The 18,097-nt window shown below is 33.3% G+C and overlaps 1 protein-coding gene and 1 long non-coding RNA gene across 3 annotated transcripts; one reads left to right on the top strand and one right to left on the bottom strand.

Moving 5' to 3' along the window:
- Positions 1-6,985: 6,985 nt before the first annotated feature.
- On the top strand, positions 6,986-11,822 carry LOC110884954 (beta-xylosidase/alpha-L-arabinofuranosidase 2). Its single transcript, XM_022132642.2, has 5 exons — positions 6,986-7,506; positions 8,896-9,183; positions 9,597-9,766; positions 9,950-10,398; positions 10,727-11,822. Exons 1-5 carry the CDS (start codon positions 7,027-7,029, stop codon positions 11,707-11,709), a joined length of 2,370 nt encoding a protein of 789 aa, XP_021988334.1. The 5' UTR covers positions 6,986-7,026; the 3' UTR covers positions 11,710-11,822.
- A 2,223-nt stretch (positions 11,823-14,045) lies between these two features.
- On the bottom strand, positions 14,046-15,418 carry LOC110884956. Of its 2 annotated transcripts, XR_002561770.2 has the most exons (3): positions 15,266-15,418; positions 14,979-15,070; positions 14,046-14,268 (listed from the first exon to the last, which is right to left on the bottom strand). It is a non-coding gene; the product is annotated as an uncharacterized LOC110884956 (long non-coding RNA). The 2 variants fall into 2 exon arrangements; XR_002561769.2 differs by lacking the exon at positions 15,266-15,418 and having other exon boundaries at positions 14,979-15,159.
- Positions 15,419-18,097: the final 2,679 nt, after the last annotated feature.

Below are 18,097 nucleotides of genomic sequence, written 5' to 3'. Positions count from 1 at the left end.
GATCGTGTTATGTCATCAAATAGAGAACAATTCGGTTTACGCGCCGTAACGTGGGTAGGATTTAACACTAGTATGTATAATTTATAACTAACCTCTTCTCATTTCATTATCTTTTAAAACATGATGGAGTTAGCATGAATGATTTGGTTTGTGGGTGATTTTTGAAATTTATTTGATTTAGGGAGTCCGCTCCCCCACAAGCAGACATAAGGAAATGACATATGTGGTAATCAGAGATTAAAGAATGGTAGAGCTCTCCTCAAGTTCGCTTGTGGGAGAAGCATACTCAAGCTTGAAAAGACAAGGTCTTCTTGTGGGATGAGGAATAAACTAAATAGCTACAAAAATCACCATAAGTGGGGCTAGCTCACTTGGTAGAGTCTTTTGCCTCTTAGTGAGAGGTCTTGGTTCAATCCCAAACAAGGGTGATTTATTTGTAAATATAGGAGTTTGGAAGAGTAACATTAGCCATTCAAAAAAAAGTTACAAAAGTCACCCATAAACCAAATCATTCATATTAACTACACCATTTTTCTAAAAAAAATCCTCATTACACTACTACACAAATAAATATCACCAATAGCAAGTCATCGCCATTCAAAAAAGAGTTACAAAAATCACCCACAAACCAAATCATTCATACTAACTATACCATTTTTCTAAAAAAAAAAAAAAAATCCTCGTTACACTACTACACAAATAAGTATCACCAATAGCAAGTCATCGACACGGTTTTCGCCGTTAATCAACACCGAATACAACATTTTACACACACACCCTCATTTTCGGATGGAGCATCACCAACGGATTATTATCAGTACCCAGTTACCCACCTTTATCAACAAATTTTCAAAGAATTTGTCCATTGATAAAAGTCAGTTTGTTTATAATGTTATCAAAACCATAGTAAAACATTTCCTGATTACAAACCAAACCAAACCCATAGACAACCAAACGACTAATTCATATGTCAAAAAAAAATTCACCGACCAAATATTAGCATGGCTTGCAATTTTGGATCTTAACCTGAATTTTAGTTTCATGCACTTTTTTAATAAACATTTTATTAAACACCGACTAGTAAGAAACTAGAAACGAGAAAAAGGAAATTACAATATTATGAATGGTTTTGCAACCAAATCATATTGACTTTGTATATAATCCTATTGACAAACCACGTAAAATAATAGTTGACAATGAAAACAAATATGATTTCCGTTTTCTTGTTACTATTGTCGGATAATGTATAAGGAATCGTCAAAGTACTCACCAAGCCGTCATAATAATCTCCTCAAGAATCTTCTTAACATTTGATAAAACTACTGAATCGATCCAAGCAGTGGCGAAGCTTGAGATTTCCAACCCGGGGGGGGGGGGGGGCGAAAACGTATATACCCAAAAATTTCTATACGAAAACCACATATATTACACTACTAAGCGAAAAGTTCGAGGGCTAGCCCCCCCCCCCCCCCGACCCCTTAATAGCTGCGCCCCTGGATCGAAGACATTTAAAAAAATATCTTTAGATAACACTATGTAAAATATCTAATATACACCTAATAATTGTATAAATTAAGACTTGAAAAACTTACAAAAACTTTTCATGCGTTGGTCAAATACGCATTGATGGCTTGTACCTTGCATGAGGTAATACTTGTACATTGTTATACGTAACGAGGGTGGTCTAAGCTAAGGTCACATATATGTAGGAACTGTAGAAGTACGATTTTTTGCCAACAATAGCTGAAGAGACATGAATTAAAAAAACTAAAGTAATATTTAAAAAATAGTTATAAATTACTATATTTAAGAAACCGGCTAGTTGCCTTAATAACAATTTTTATGATTATATATAACTACCACTTACGGAGTTTGAACGAAAACTCGGTTGGAGCTAGACTTTCAAAATTTAAATCGGTTGGGGCCGGACTCTTAAAAATCTAAATTTTACACTAAAACAATTTTTCGTTAAAATTAACACTACAACTGAAAAATCGGTGGAGGTTGGGGCATCCCGGGCCACCATTAACCTTTGCCCCTGGTGTCTACTAAGTTACATGTGGTTTAGATTAACCATTGTAATGGTTTAAACGCATTGTTATAACTAGTTTAGACGAATCATTTTAATTGAACAAATTAAATCACCATAGTGAGAAAATGATTAAGAAAACAAACTATTGTAACAAGTTAGATGAGTCTTTGTAATTGAACAACTTAAATTAAATTGTTAAGAAAATGAATTAGAAAAACATATTATTGTAACTAGTTTAGTGAATCGTTGTAAATAAACATAATCAATAATCTATACTATATAATAAAAGAAACCAACTTTGAGACACGTGTCACTCATTGAAAGCGTCTACATTTTAATTTCCTGCATTTTCATACTTATCTTATATCAATTAAATAAATAATAAATAATCAATTAATATTAAATCTTATCTTACTTTGAATGTCGGATAGAATCATTCTATTTAATGTAATAATATATTATCTTCAAATTTAAATTATAAATTAAAGATTTTTTAAATAATAACACAAAACAGTAATTTTAAACTTAAAAAAACAATAATACGCTCATAAAAAATTTAAAATACAAACAAATATATAAAATAACTTATTAGACATTAGATCAAACTTTAAACCGAACCAAATTTATGCTTTTTAAACGAATCCAATAACATATTATTTACTATACAAAATTACATTTATTTAACTCGTGTAATACATGGTGTTTTTAAGGATATAACTTTTTTTATTACATAGTATAGATTCGCCCCGCTTGCGGTATGCGCATATAATGTATATGTGTGGATGCTCGGAGGACAAAAGTGAAATTGCACTAATTTTAACATTATTGGGTTCTTAGAGATATAATTTTTTTATTATTTAATATATAAAATTACATTTGTTCAACCAGTGTAATAAACGAGTTTTTAAAAAAAATAATTGTTTTAATTTAGTATATAAAATTACATTTATTCAACCCGTGTGATACACGGGGTTCTAACCTAGTGTTATATATTTAAAACTTCGTGAAATTGATTATAGTAATAATATTCTTGATTTAATGTGATATATATACACGCGTTTTTAAATAAAAACTTACATAAAAAATATCGGAGCTTTAAAAATGAGTTAATTACACAAATGAGTCCTGTGGTTTATACTTAATTTCGCATTTGGGTACTAACTTTTTTTATAACAGGTTTAGGTTCTATGGTTTCAATTTTGTAACACCTTTGGGTACTAATACCAAAATTAGTTAATTAATAACTAAAATACCCTTGCATTTTTTTTAAGTTTATCAATGTAACACATTTGGGTACTAACACCTAATTTTATTTAAGTTTAAATCAATTTTACAAAATCTATTTATTTTTTCATCTTTTTATTATATCCCTTAATTAACATAAAATCTATTTATTTTTTTTATTTTCATATTTTTATTAAATTTCTTATCTAACATAAAATCTACTTGTTACACCAGTATTTTTTTTTAAATAGATTTTTTAAATAAAATCTACTAGCTATATAATTTTATATAAATTAAATTTTTTTACTCGTTTTAAATAATATAAACCTTACTCGTTTTGAATTTTGGATTGAAATGATTGATAATAATAAATATCTTTCATGTAAAAAATTTAACCCTTTTTTAACTCGTTTTTTTGTTCATTTACATTTTACTATTTTAGAAAGATATTTAATTTACATAAAACTATATAGCTAGGTATTTTAGATAAAACTATATAGCTAGCTATTTTAGATAAAACTAAAAAAATTTAAGCCTTTTTTTAACTCGTTTTTTTTAAAAAGATATTTAATTTACATAAAACTATATAGCTAGTAGATTTTACTGGTGCAACTAGTAGATTTTATGTAAATTAAATATCTTTCTAAAATAGTAAAATGTAAATGAATAAAAAAACGAGTTAAAAATGGCTTAAATTTTTTTTAAATGAAAGATATTTATTATTATTATTATTATTATTATTATTATTATCAATTATATATATTCAAAATTGAAAACGAGTAAGGTTTACATTATTTAAAACGAGTAAGAAATTTAATTTACATAAAACTATATAGCAAGTAGATTTTATTTAAAAAAATCTATTTAAAAAAAATACTGGTGTAACAAGTAGGTTTTATGTTAAATAAGAAATTTAATAAAAATATGAAAATAAAAAAATAAATAGACTTTATGTTAATTAAGAGATATAATAAAAAGATTAAAAAAAAAATAAATAGATTTTGTAAAATTGATTTAAACTTAAATAAAATTAGGTGTTAGTACCCAAATGTGTTACATTGATAAACTTAAAAAAAAGCAACGGTATTTTAGTCATTAATTAACTAATTTTAGTGTTAGTACCTAAAGACGTTACAAAATTGAAACCATAGAACCTAAACCTGTTAAAAAAAGTTAGTACCCAAAGACGAAATTAGGTATAAACCATAGGACCCATTTGTGTAATTAAGTCTTTAAAAATAGTGTTAGAAACTAGATTTACGTAAAAAAAATTATGATAATAATAAACTCAACATTTGCACATTGTCCATTTTTTTACCTTTAACCAATTTTGACTTTATGTTATTTTCAATTTGTCCATCATCATATAACTGAGACCAACAACTCTAATTTTGTACACTTCGCATAAAATTTTTTTGTTTTTATTTATACAATTTTATTATTTTGAAAATCCATGTTGTTGGTGACAGTATATCGGATCTAATTTATTTTGATTTTTGACACATATAAAACGTATAATAGTTTGATTTAACCTTGTCAATGAGTGTTTATCCTACTCGTTTTAACACGTTACTAATAACTGAAACCCCATATTTGAAATAAATTAACTATATTTACTAAATACGTATTTTATTAATGAAGAAACTAAAGTCAAACCATAATCTAAGACTATGGGGTGTGAAGGATAGTCTTTAAAGGACGACTCGCCACGTAGATGCAGAGCCAGCTCTTGGGTCGGCCAATTCGTGTCGTCGCTTGAGGCCCAAATTTTTAAAGGGCCCGAAAAGTTTTTATAAGCTTTTATAGATATAGAATTGTTGTACATAAAATTTACTATAATGTAAAGGTCTCAAGTTTAAGGCTTGGGTCCACTACGTTTAACTTTTTTTAATTCATTTCCCCTCACAACAATTTTGGGCCTAGTGTTTTATTTCGCCCGAGTCCTAAATTATTTTGAGAGTTTTCGAAGACGACTCTGCGTAGACGTCCACGTCAGCGGGTGTGGGGATGAGCCTAAAAGAGATGGACCTAGGGTGTGGGGATGGGCTATGTATGTATGTATGTATGTATGTATGTATGTATGTATGTATGTATGTATGTATGTATGTATGTATGTATGTATGTATGTATGTATGTATGTATGTATGTATGTATGTATGTATGTATGTATGTATGTATGTATGTATGTATGTATGTATGTATGTATGTATGTATGTATGTATGTATGTATGTATGTATGTATGTATGTATGTATGTATGTATGTATGTATGTATGTTGGGGGGTCGTCGAGAGCAGTTGCAGGAGGACGTTGGAGACGATGACAGACCTGAGGGAGTGAGGAGGTGGTCCAGCGCCGGAGGTCGACGGGCAGAGGACGTCCTCCACCAGTCTAAATTAAATGAAACTACCCAATCTTGAGACTTAAGTTTTATTTTAGTCTACTTAATTAATATTATTAAAAGTATTAGTATTTTTCATAATGCTTTAAAATAAGAATCTGAAATTTGTTGTGAGTGGATGAAAAAAGTTTTTTTTACTGTGTCACACTCCCGTGTTTGATCATTTATCCATCGCTGGCGGAACGAAGCCGATAAAAACAGCCGCCCACCAACTTTCACTCACAGATCTCATTTACACAGTAGCCCCCACTCTTTATATTATTTGTAAATTCTACCCCTCTCACTTTTTCTTTACCAAAATTTTCATATAATCTAAGATTTTCAAAATTATTTAATATTTTATGAACTCGATCCCAAAATTTCTTAAGACTCATTTGATCCTTATCTATAATTCTCCTTTGTTGATAGGTTTAGTTTTTTTACCCCTATCTTAAGTGGCTGTTTGGGACCTTCTTAATTATTAAATGCTAAATCAGTAAAAGATCTAAACTATTAAGAGCTAGTATAATGCTTAATCATTTAGAAGTAAATATCTGACTAATTCAGATAAGAGCTCTTAACCATTCAGACTCGGTATAATGCTTAACAATTCAGAAGCAAATGACTGAATCATTCAAACATCTGCTCGCAAAACAAACAGTCTGAATCATTAACGTTGTGTTCTCGAGTTTAATAAACGAAAGAAAAGAAAAAAAATTAATTATAGAAAAAAAGGAGTAGAATGGAAATTGTTAATTAACTATCGTGTTCCCGAGTTCGAAGGGAATGGAAAGAAAAATAAGATTTTATGTATTAAAAATCATTTCCTTCCAAATCTCTTCAATTTAGAAGCATTAAAAATGAAGGAAAAACATATAAGTTTTCCTTCCATTTCTCTCATTTTCATCTCTTAAAAAACTCTGAAACACGACTTTTTTTTTGACATCCTTCCACATCCTTTCTTTTCCTTCATTAATTTTTTTTTTTTTTTTTGAATGGCTAACGTTGTACACAATGAGGATTGAACCCCTGACCTCTCATATCCTAAGCTATATCTAAACTCACCAACACCACTGGGCTATTCCCAAGTGGATTTTCCTTCATTAAATGAAACTCGAGAACACAACGTAAGTGCTAAACCAGTAAGAAGTCTGAACCAGTAAAAACTCGTTAAAAGAGCTGAAACAAACAGCCACAAGTTTAATCTAATTATCTCGATCTAAATTCAATTCATTTAGAGTTGTATTTGCTTAGATGATACATACCCAAGGGACCACTTTTGTAACCTCAACTAACACAAATACACAATCTTTCACGGGCTCTGTGTCAGTGTCTTGGAAAAAAGCCCTCCCACTTGATTCCCCCACCATCACGGGTTGCTACAATACAACATGTGTTTCAAACCCCTTTCCCTATTAAATAAACCCAAACCCACAAACCCATCCACACCAAAGATGGCATCCAAAAACAGAGCTGCATCCTCTGTTTTTGCCATTCTAGCCATCTTCATCCTATTCCATCCCAATGTCTCAGCCCAAAACAACCCCGTTTTCGCCTGCGATATCGACAACAACCCCGGCTTGAAAAACTTCACCTTCTGTGACTCATCACTGGATGTGCAAACCAGGGTTGATGATCTTGTCAAAAGGCTGACATTGCAGGAGAAGATTGTGAATTTGGTTAATAATGCTGGCAGCATTGATCGGCTCGGGATACCCAAGTACGAGTGGTGGTCTGAGGCGTTGCACGGTGTTTCGTACGTGGGTCCGGGGACCCACTTCTCCAGTCTGGTCCCCGGAGCCACTAGCTTCCCTCAAGTCATCCTAACCGCCGCATCGTTTAATGAGACACTGTTCAAGACCATTGGACAGGTATGTCACATTAATCTATCGTTTGCCGTTAAAAAAAGTTATAGTAATAATTTTTTTAATTTGTTACGTTTAATCTTTCGTTTGCCGTTAAAAAAAAACAAATTTAAGTATCGAGTATATCTTTTAGTTTTTGAATAAATACCATCTTATGTAAGTTTTCAGGATATATATAAATTTAAAGTTTGGATGATATAAAACCAATTATTTATCACTTTATTTAGCCTAATAATTCAATGTTTTTGGATTCAAAGATTTGAGGTGGGTATACCGATAATGTTATTTAAAATATATAATAAAGATCTGGTTCTTTGTAATTATCAAGGTCAATTAAAATGCTTTTGATGTATGTTTTGTCCAATAACATGCATATAACATATTACCAATAAATAAACTAATAATATTAATGTTTGATAGCGAGACCAGTGTCTTGTAGCTACTTTAGCTGGTGGAGCCAGGCAGGCATTTTGTGCCATTGAAAATAATTTCCTTTTTGTTTTTATTTTTAGGATTTAGTGCTTTATGTGAATAGTTTATTTTTGTTTAACTTCAATTTCAAAAGGGATATTTCCTTTGTTAAGTGTTGGGTATCTTTTTCGAAAAGTAAAATAACAAGAGGATAAGATTCTTCAGCCTGCTTCACCTTGTAAATGTATATCATACAAGAATGTATCAAAAAATATCTATAATTATTGATTTAACTTTGTTCATATAATGGTATACTTCACTTTTTTTTCTTCTTTATACATATTTGAACCACTTTTTTTAATAATATAATTTATAATATGACCATTATACATGTCTCTTTCTTTTTAATAAACGTTAACTGGTCGGAAACTCGATTCTAGATGTGTAGACAAAATATAAAGGAAACCTAACATTAGGGTGAAGGGGGTGCACCCCTAATTAGGTGAGTGAAATTTTTTTTTAACCCAATCATACGTTGCCATGTCATTTCCCCTCTATAACTCCCCTCTTGTCCACAAACGTACGGGGTGCACCCCTCTTAGGGGAGTTGTTTTTTTATTAAAAAAAAAAACAAAATATTGATTGGTTGTTACAGCCATGGGGCCCACCATCTCTCTCTCTCTTGTTCGGTGACTGAACCCCGGAACCACCTCACCGAAATGGGTAACCGCATGAATGGCGGTGCATTACCTATCGGCAAATGGTGTCCCCGATCTCGGTTGCCGCTTACACCCCGCTTACCCTTAGAAGCTTCTTAAGTTTAAACATCTATACAAGAATTTGAAAGAGGCTAACCTACCACTAGTTCATTTATGTATTTATTAACTATTATTATTACACCATTAAGACATTATAAGGTACAACCAACAACAACAATAACATTAACTCTGATCTAAATGTGGTTCTTATTTATTATGACTATAGGTGGTTTCAACTGAAGCTAGAGCAATGTATAATGTTGGTTTGGCAGGACTAACGTTTTGGTCTCCTAATATTAATATTTTTCGTGATCCGAGGTGGGGTAGGGGCCAAGAAACCCCGGGTGAAGACCCGACCCTAACAAGTAAATATGGAGCGGCGTATGTTCAAGGTTTACAAGAACGAGATGATGGTGATAAAGATCGCCTCAAAGTCGGGGCTTGTTGTAAGCATTACACGGCTTATGATGTTGATAACTGGAAAGGCATTGAACGATACAATTTTAATGCTGTGGTATGTACATTTATATAGCTTCTAATATTAAAAAATCTTAACAGGTCAAACAGGTCAAAAGTCGCTCAAAGGGTTTTTAATATAATCACACTTAACTATTTTGTTGTTTATCTATTTGGGAATAGCCCAGTGGTGTTGGTGAGTTTAGATAGAACTTAGAATAGGAGAGGTCAGGGGTTCAATCCCTATGGTGTGCAACGTTAGCCATTAAAAAAAAAAAAAAACTATTTTGTTGTTTAAAATATAAACATTTAATAAAAGGTTGATATTAAAGGTTTTGTGGGTTGACCTGACCCGGCCTGCTTAGGCCCAAATTCAATTTGACGTGTGGCCCAACCCGTCTATTTTGTAACATTTAAGTACAAACAACTCATAGAAACATTTATAAGTTTTTCTAAAAAAAATTTTGATAGGTTACAAAACAAGATATGGATGATACATATCAACCACCATTCAAGAGCTGTGTTTTGGATGGTAATGTTGCAAGTGTTATGTGTTCTTACAATCAAGTCAATGGCAAGCCAACTTGTGGTGACCCGGATCTTCTAACTGGTGTTATTCGGGGCGAGTGGAAGTTAAACGGGTAAAATACAAAACACTCTTACTTGCATTCATTTTACTAACAAAGTTGAGACTGGACTCTAGAGATGCACATTCAGTCTTGGGCCTGGCTCAAAAAAAGGCCAGTCCATTAGAAAGGTCCTAAAGACCATGCACCTAAGATTGTTTTATAACTACTAAAACTGTAATTCTTTTATCTACACAGATATATAAGTTCAGACTGCGATTCGCTAGATGTGATGTTCAAGAATCAGCATTGGGAGAATACTCCCGAGAAAATTGCAGCCGATGCGTTAATAGCAGGGTTGGATCTCAACTGTGGGAACTTCTTGGGGCAACACACGGAAGCTGCCATTAAAGCGGGCTTGGTGAAAGAATCTGAGGTCGATAGGGCGGTTACTAACAACTTTGCAACACTTATGAGACTTGGGTTCTTTGATGGTAACCCAAGCAAGCAAATCTATGGGAAACTCGGCCCGAAAGATGTGTGCACACCGGCTAACCAGGAGCTAGCCCGTGAGGCAGCTCGACAAGGAATTGTGTTGCTTAAGAACAGTGTTGGATCCTTGCCTCTTTCTCCAACAGCCATTAAGTCACTAGCTGTGATCGGGCCTAACGCCAATGTCACAAAGACCATGATCGGCAACTATGAAGGTAATGTAGCAGGTCAAAAGTCAAATTAGGTTCTTGTCAAAACTGGTCATTTTTGTTTGAACATTTTTTAAGGTAATGTGGCAGGTTGGTTAGCGCGTTAAAAGTCAAATCAGGTTCTGGTCAAAACGGGTAAACTTTTTACACATTTTTTATAAGGTAATGTGGCGGGTTGGGTAGCAGGTCAAAAGTCAAATCATGTTCTGGTCAAAACATGTCGTTTTTGTTTAACATTTATTTAAGGTAATATGGCGATTTGGGTAGCGGGTCAAAAGTCAAATCTAGTCAAAATGGGTCATTTTTGTTTTAACATTTTCTAATGTAAATGCAGGTACCCCTTGCAAATATACAACACCCCTTCAAGGACTGACAGCCTCAGTGGCAACAGTATACCAGGCCGGGTGTGCAAATGTTGCGTGCGGTACAGCACAAGTAGACGAAGCGAAGAAAGTAGCGGCTGCAGCAGATGCTGTGGTTTTAGTAATGGGTAGTGATCTATCTATAGAGGCCGAGAGTCGAGACCGTATCGACATTACCCTTCCGGGCCAACAAAACCTCTTGATTACCGAGGTTGCAAGTGTATCTAAAGGCCCGGTCATTCTTGTAATAATGTCCGGAGGGGGAATGGACGTCCAGTTTGCCAAAGAGAACCCGAAAATCACCAGCATTTTATGGGTCGGGTTCCCTGGCGAAGCTGGTGGCGCGGCACTAGCTGATATCGTATTCGGGGAGTATAACCCGAGTGGAAGACTACCCATGTCATGGTACCCACAATCATACACAGAAAAGGTGAACATGACCAATATGAACATGCGGCCCGACCCGGCCACAGGCTACCCGGGCCGAACCTACCGGTTTTACACAGGAGACACGGTTTATACATTCGGTGACGGTCTAAGCTATTCAAAATTCAATCACCACCTCGTTGAAGCGCCTAAACTTGTGTCCGTCCCATTAGAGGAAGGACACGAATGCCGATCATCTAAATGTAAGTCGATCGACACAGTCGAGCAAACGTGCAAGAACTTAGCATTTAACATTCATTTGCGGGTGACAAACAATGGGACAATGGGTGGAAGCCATACAGTGTTCTTGTTTTCGTCGCCTCCAGCGGTCCATGGTGCGCCCCAGAAGCATTTGTTGGGGTTCCAGAAGGTGCATTTGGCACCGAGACAACAAAGCGTGGTCCGGTTCGGTGTGGATGTGTGCAAGGACTTGAGTTTGGTTGATGAAGTTGGCAACAAAAAGGTTGCATTGGGGCAACATGTGCTTCATGTGGGAGACTTGAAACACTCACTAAATGTGAGGATATGATTGGGTGTTTTATTCTTTTGGTGGGTTATAAGTTGTTCAGATTCATGAAAAGATAATGGAAGTCATCGTAAGATGCAATTTAATCAATTTGTGATCAAAATTATTGAACTGTTCATCTTTTTGAGGCATTTTAACAAACACCTGCCATGCTAAAAAGAAAGGCTAATAATTTAAGTCAGGGGTTAAAATATTCACTAGAATTGGTTGAACCATGTTTAATGGCCAAACATAATGTAGTATAACTATTTATAATAATAACAATTAATGATTACAATAATAGATAAATTTACAGTAACAATAATAGTATCAATAATAGTATTTGAGTTTGTACTAGTGTAACTACCAAGGCACAAATTAAACCCACCTGAACAGCCAAAGCTGGCATGAAACAGACTTATGATTGTTTTGATTGACATGTTTGAGATGAACCTTGAATCTTTTTTGTAAACTATATTAATTAATTTGTAGAATATTATTAAATTATTAATCTCTTATCCTCAATATATATATATATATATATATATAGTGTAAGATTTATCGTTGAACATTAAAAAAGTGAGGAAGTGTTGGGAAACGACTCAAACAAACTCTAATTGGACTCATTTCAGCGGTGTTGGAACCGACTCGTCGAACCCTAACTAAGATCTCTTAACCCTAAACTCTAAATTCTAACCCCTAAACCTTAAATATATTAGGGTTTGACTTTTAGGGTCTTATAGGGTTTTGCTTTAGAGTTTAGCTTTAGTATTTAGGGTTTAGCTTTAAGGTTTAGAGTTTAGCTTTTAAGGTTTATAGTTTAGATTTTACAGTTAGGGCCGGCTCTATAGGCTTGGCAATCTAGGCACGGGCCTATGGCTACCAAAAAATAAGGGCCTCCAAATTTTTAATTTTTTTATATATACTATATGTATGTATTAGGCCCAAATAAATACGTTTATTTCAAAACAAAACTGATTTTTCATTCAGCGAGTCCAAAATAAATATTGTTTAGCAAACAAAGGTCAAGTTTCAAAACCTATTTCGCCTTGAATTCGAACTATTACAACACAACAACCATCGACCCAATCATCAATATTTAGCAGCCTAAAGCCCCTAAATACAGCCGCAATCATCGTTCCCACTTCCCATCACAACCTGCTTTCAATTTCTAGGCTAACGGCTATCACTAGACGAAAAAAGTAAGGGCAATCACCAATTGCCTCGGGATTGGAGGAGAGTTTATCAACGAAATTAGGGTCCCTACTTCATAGTTCGCTTAGGGTCTCTAAAAACGTACAAACGACCCATTTTACAGTTTAGCATTACTGTTTAGCTTTATGGTTATCGGAAAACGCGGCGTTCTTCTTCTGTTCTTCAAATATTGGGTTTAAAATTTAAAAGATTAACAATTTAGAAATCAAGGGGCAGTAGCCAGTAGGGATGATTTTCGTGATTTTACGTCCGCCCCTGCCACCGTCTTCTCTTTCATATGTATGACAAGGGGGTGTTTGGCCTAGCTTTTATTTTTTGGCTTATGCTTATATTTTAAAGTATCTTATAGCTTATTTTCCATCATTTGATAAGCTATTTTTAAGTGTTTGGATTAGCTTATATTCTACAAGTTGATAAGCTCTTTTTAAGTGTCTGTGTTAGCTTTTTTATTTAGCTTATGTTAGTAAAAGGATCAAAACGGGCATGGTTACATATTATTACATAACTTATATTTTATATGTATCTATCAACGTCTTGCCTCTTCCACCAACTTATTAAATAGGGACCAAAAAATGTAGACGGATATTTAATTAATAGTTGATCTTCCACCAACGTATTAATTTGTATCCACCAACTTCCACCAACTTATTAAATCCACCAACTTGCCTCTCCTCTAAAAATCCACCATTTTCCTCTTATTAATTATATGTCAATAAGTTGTTAAATTGTTACAAGAATAAGTTGCCTCTTATTAATTATGAGTCTTAATAAGTTGTTAAATCCACCAAAAGCTAGGCCAGACACCCTCAAAAAACTCACGTCTTTTTTACATAACGAAAATACGCTGGAAAAAGCAACACCATGATCAAGATGCAGTTGAAATTATCGTCCACGAGAGCCTGACTTTGTTGACAGAAATGATGGTGGCAGTGTAAGGCCAATATTTTTTACTAAATGGTTGAAAGTTGAAACATAAATAAGAATCCATTAATTGGTTTAATGGCCAAACATGGTGGTTTATGTAATGTAATATAAACTCCTCCGCGATTCGGCTGGGAGCCTACGAGTTAAGACGCAATTCTTAGTTACACATAATATTTAGTATCATGAGGATCATTAGATTTCTTGTTACGAAAGAAGAGTGGTAAACAAAAGAGCCAATTCTACATTTACATACGAAAACAAAAACTACATTTATAGTGCAAGGATCATTCCATTTTTTTGCACCTTGTGCTGTTCTAGCTGGCTCTAGCTCTTTTGCAACCACATTGGAGCACCTTGTGCTGTTCTAGCTGGCTCTAGCTCTGTTTAAGTTGTTGAGGCTCCATTATTATTCCTTGCAGTTGCCAATGTAACCTAAAATTACCACTGCCAATTCACAAATCTTGAACATAATTACATACTCTCCACATGAAAGATACATCTAGTAAAATAATTACAAAGAATCCAAGGGAGATTCAAGAAGCATAAATTCAAATGACAAGGATGTGCTTTTAGACGGATATACCAATCATGTCTATTAAAAAAATTGGCCATCATCAAGACCTCATCTTCACACAAGAGTAACTCTTGGGTCTTGTCTCATTTGCATATTCACAAACATCCGAAAATCAGATAAGTTAGAATTTAATCATGTTGTTTAAATTCTCATTTGCATATTCATAAAGAAAAGTAGTGGGCTTTTTACCACCATATATTTTCTTTTTAAAATGTTCTTGTGTAGAATCCTATATTGGCAAATTCCTTGAACAAGTGTTGAGTATACCTGACCATACAGTCGGTCAAGCGAAAAACATTACAACTTCAATTATTCGAACTTCTGATCTTTTATCCTTTCTAAAAAATACACAAAACATTTTGAAGCATTTTTTTATTTTGAAAACATATACAACATACTCTAAAACTTGAGATCATGTAAAAATGGTCATGCAACATAAAAGCAAAGTTTAAAGAAATTGTAGTTTAGGAATTAGATGTTCGAATGCCAAACAACAAATGTTAAAAGAAAATGATTTCATTCTAACAAACAACGCAACAATTTACACGAAATTAAAGGCTAAAAACAAAATCAAATTTACCTTAACAATGTTTGAAGCGAACCAATTTTGAAGAAAAAGCTAGAAAAAACTCCACGAAGGAAACCAGCGGAAGCACAGGGCAAGCACGAAAGCTATTAGAAAAATAATGGTCAATGATAATACATACCATAACTTTGTAAATTGTAATAGCTGCTAGAACTTCAGTCATCTTAGTGTAGTACAAAAGCATAAAAAAAACTTGCTTAATGGAGTGTACTACAGTTATCCGATGTATATGTTGATCAATTCAATAAACATGTGATGGAAAACAAATAATGATTGTGTACCTGGTGAGCCAGTAACCACATCAGAGAATGAACTAGACGTCATGTTCGTCAGATTGATTCGGTTCCCCTTTAGGATGTATCTTCTTGATGGTAGTACCGAGTTCTTTAGGGTTGAAGAACTCGTAGTAATGGAGAGAGAGGAGGGCGATTTTAGTGTGATGTTATGAGGGTCTAACCCTAATCCCTCTCTAGTAATCTCCTTATATACACCCAAGGGGAAACCCAATTAGTTAATTAGGGTAATATGGCTCATCAACAACTACCAACTAATTATATTATAGGTTTTATATATTTTGATCTATATTATATAAATGATAATGATGGCTACTAGATTAAATATATAAATAAAATATTTAATCTTACATTCTCCCACTTAGCCGAGTAATCATTTATCATGAGTATTAGATAAGTCTGATCAGAAGTTAATACTCATTTTAGCTTTAAACCAAGAACCGTAGCAGAGAAATACAGCCGTTGAATCATTATTCGACTCTGGACCCCCATTAATCATACTACAGCCTCAATTTAAAACCTAACAGTTATGATCAAAATAAGTAAGCCCTTTAACGTTTGATTTGTATTTACAATTGTCTATATGTCATTACACCGGCAGAACATATGTTAGAGGCATACAAAATCAAACTGATGAGGAAAATTAATTAATAATTAGTCATTCATAGTACGATACGCAGTTGTACATGGTCATCAATTAAAACCCGTCTCTTTTATGAGCTCTCTTAATAAGACTTATGGGTAATAGACCTTCAGTTATAGGATCCTTAAGCATATCACGAATGTATTCGATACAAATATTTAGTTTCCTCAATTCGTTCATAAACGAATAATTAATTGTGTATCGAAATTTAATGCAGCACCTCTCGAAATGGTAGCTGACTTTATCACAATAAGTCTTCAATATATTAATTATAATGAGTTAATAAACTTATGAGTCCACTGATAAATTTCCAACAACATTTAGTGACTATATTATGTTGTTATAACTTAGGTTGTTATTATCAGTTTATTATGACTCCTCCGTGAGATATGTTTTGTCTGCTGACATAAGAATATACCCGAAATTACATTTTATCATCTTTGAATATTACAAAGTTAGAGTAATCAACTGGTTTGAGTTCTCACTTCTTCTTTAAATTATAGCCTCTCGTTTCCTTTAAAGATATTGTAATACTCTATTAGATGCTTCACGTTTATCTAGACATATCTAGTGTGTTGCAATATGAGTAATATCTAAACGAGTATAGACTTGAACTTACATAAAACTTTCAATTAATGAAGCGTAAGGAAATAATCTTATTTATCCTATTATCCTCTAAAGGATAGCAGTATTTTGTTACATATGTAAGGACCCATTTAATGTTAAACTTATGGAATGGAACTAATGTCCCATTGGATCTATCTCAGTATGTTATGATATCTATCACGTAAGAGATATCACTGACATCTATTATATCAAAGTTTGTGTTAACAATGCTTTGACTTATGTAACATATACTTGTCAAAAGAATGTCATCTATATAGACAAGTTTATTTTAGTTGCTCCCACTCATTTTGAGGTAGGTACATTAATCCACTTGATTCTTGATGAAAATAATTACGTTAAGATTTCATCACATTATGATGTTTGCATTAACCCATACATGGATTTTATTGGCTTACAAATATAGTGTTCTTTAACCTTCAGTTTGGAACTTTCAGGTTGTTTTATGAAATTGTTAATATGTCAGCCATTTGTTAGGGAAAAATATTTTTAATGTTAATCTAATGTAGCTTTAAACTATTATAAGCTACTAGAACAGTGATGATCGTCAAATAAATCTTTGATAATTTATCTCTTCCTAAGTATAACCTTTGACAATCAATCATACTTCTTAGTGTCTTAACGTTTATATATTAGGATTTGGTTTAGTTATGAACACTCTAAGGTAATTCAATCAAATCCCAAACGTTATACGAACACATAAAATCAGTTTTAATAGAAAACTGTTTTATTCCATTTAGAAGATTGATTGACACTAATGGCTTAATTAGAAGAGATTGGATCAGTAAACTTTTCCAAAATCCATTTCAACTTCAGTTAGGGAGGTTATGTAATCATCAAAGTTAGTAGGTTTTTAAACATAGATGACCTCCTGAGTTGATTATTGGGTTTATTAGAAGTTTCAGTTTTATGGATTAGATCTTGGTTAGGTTGCTATCATTTTCAGGATTCTAAGTTTGTAAGAGTTCGTGGAGTATGGTGTACAAGAGGTGTAATCGGAGTTAAATTCGGAGTGAAATTTAATGACACTCTTCCCCCCGCCTCTTGTATTCCTTGCAAGTCATGATAAGGACTTTGACTGCTCCCACTAACCTTAGAAATCTTTAAGAACTCAGCATGCTTAGGGTCAATATTTTAACGACCAACAAATTCTAATAGAGAAACAAGTTAATGACGTTAGTCGTTGTGATTTCTCTTGTTTGAGGATTATGTTAGTTTAGGTAGGAAATCTAAGTGTACCCACAATTAAGCAACAATGAAACTTTTGTAAGAGTGGCATTAGATTTTAAGGAGACAAGTTATGATAGAACAGTGTCAAGATGGAGCAGTGTCTTGTACAAGAGGTGTAATTTAGGTAATGTAAAATTTTCACTCCCCCACCTCTTGCAACTATTGCAAGTTATTATTAAGACACTTAATGCTCTCACTGATCTTTAATATCTCTAGAATGCTACAAGAGAAGTTTCAATGAGCTACGTGACGTGGGAACCTATCACATATACGTTAGACTTTATTTGATTTCCTTAATGTCCAGATGTCATAAGAAACTTATG

Source organism: Helianthus annuus, chromosome 10 (genome assembly GCF_002127325.2).
Source record: "Helianthus annuus cultivar XRQ/B chromosome 10, HanXRQr2.0-SUNRISE, whole genome shotgun sequence".
NCBI lineage: Eukaryota > Viridiplantae > Streptophyta > Magnoliopsida > Asterales > Asteraceae > Helianthus > Helianthus annuus.
Note: the sequence above shows the minus strand (reverse complement) of the source record. Positions and strands in the feature narration are given on the sequence as shown.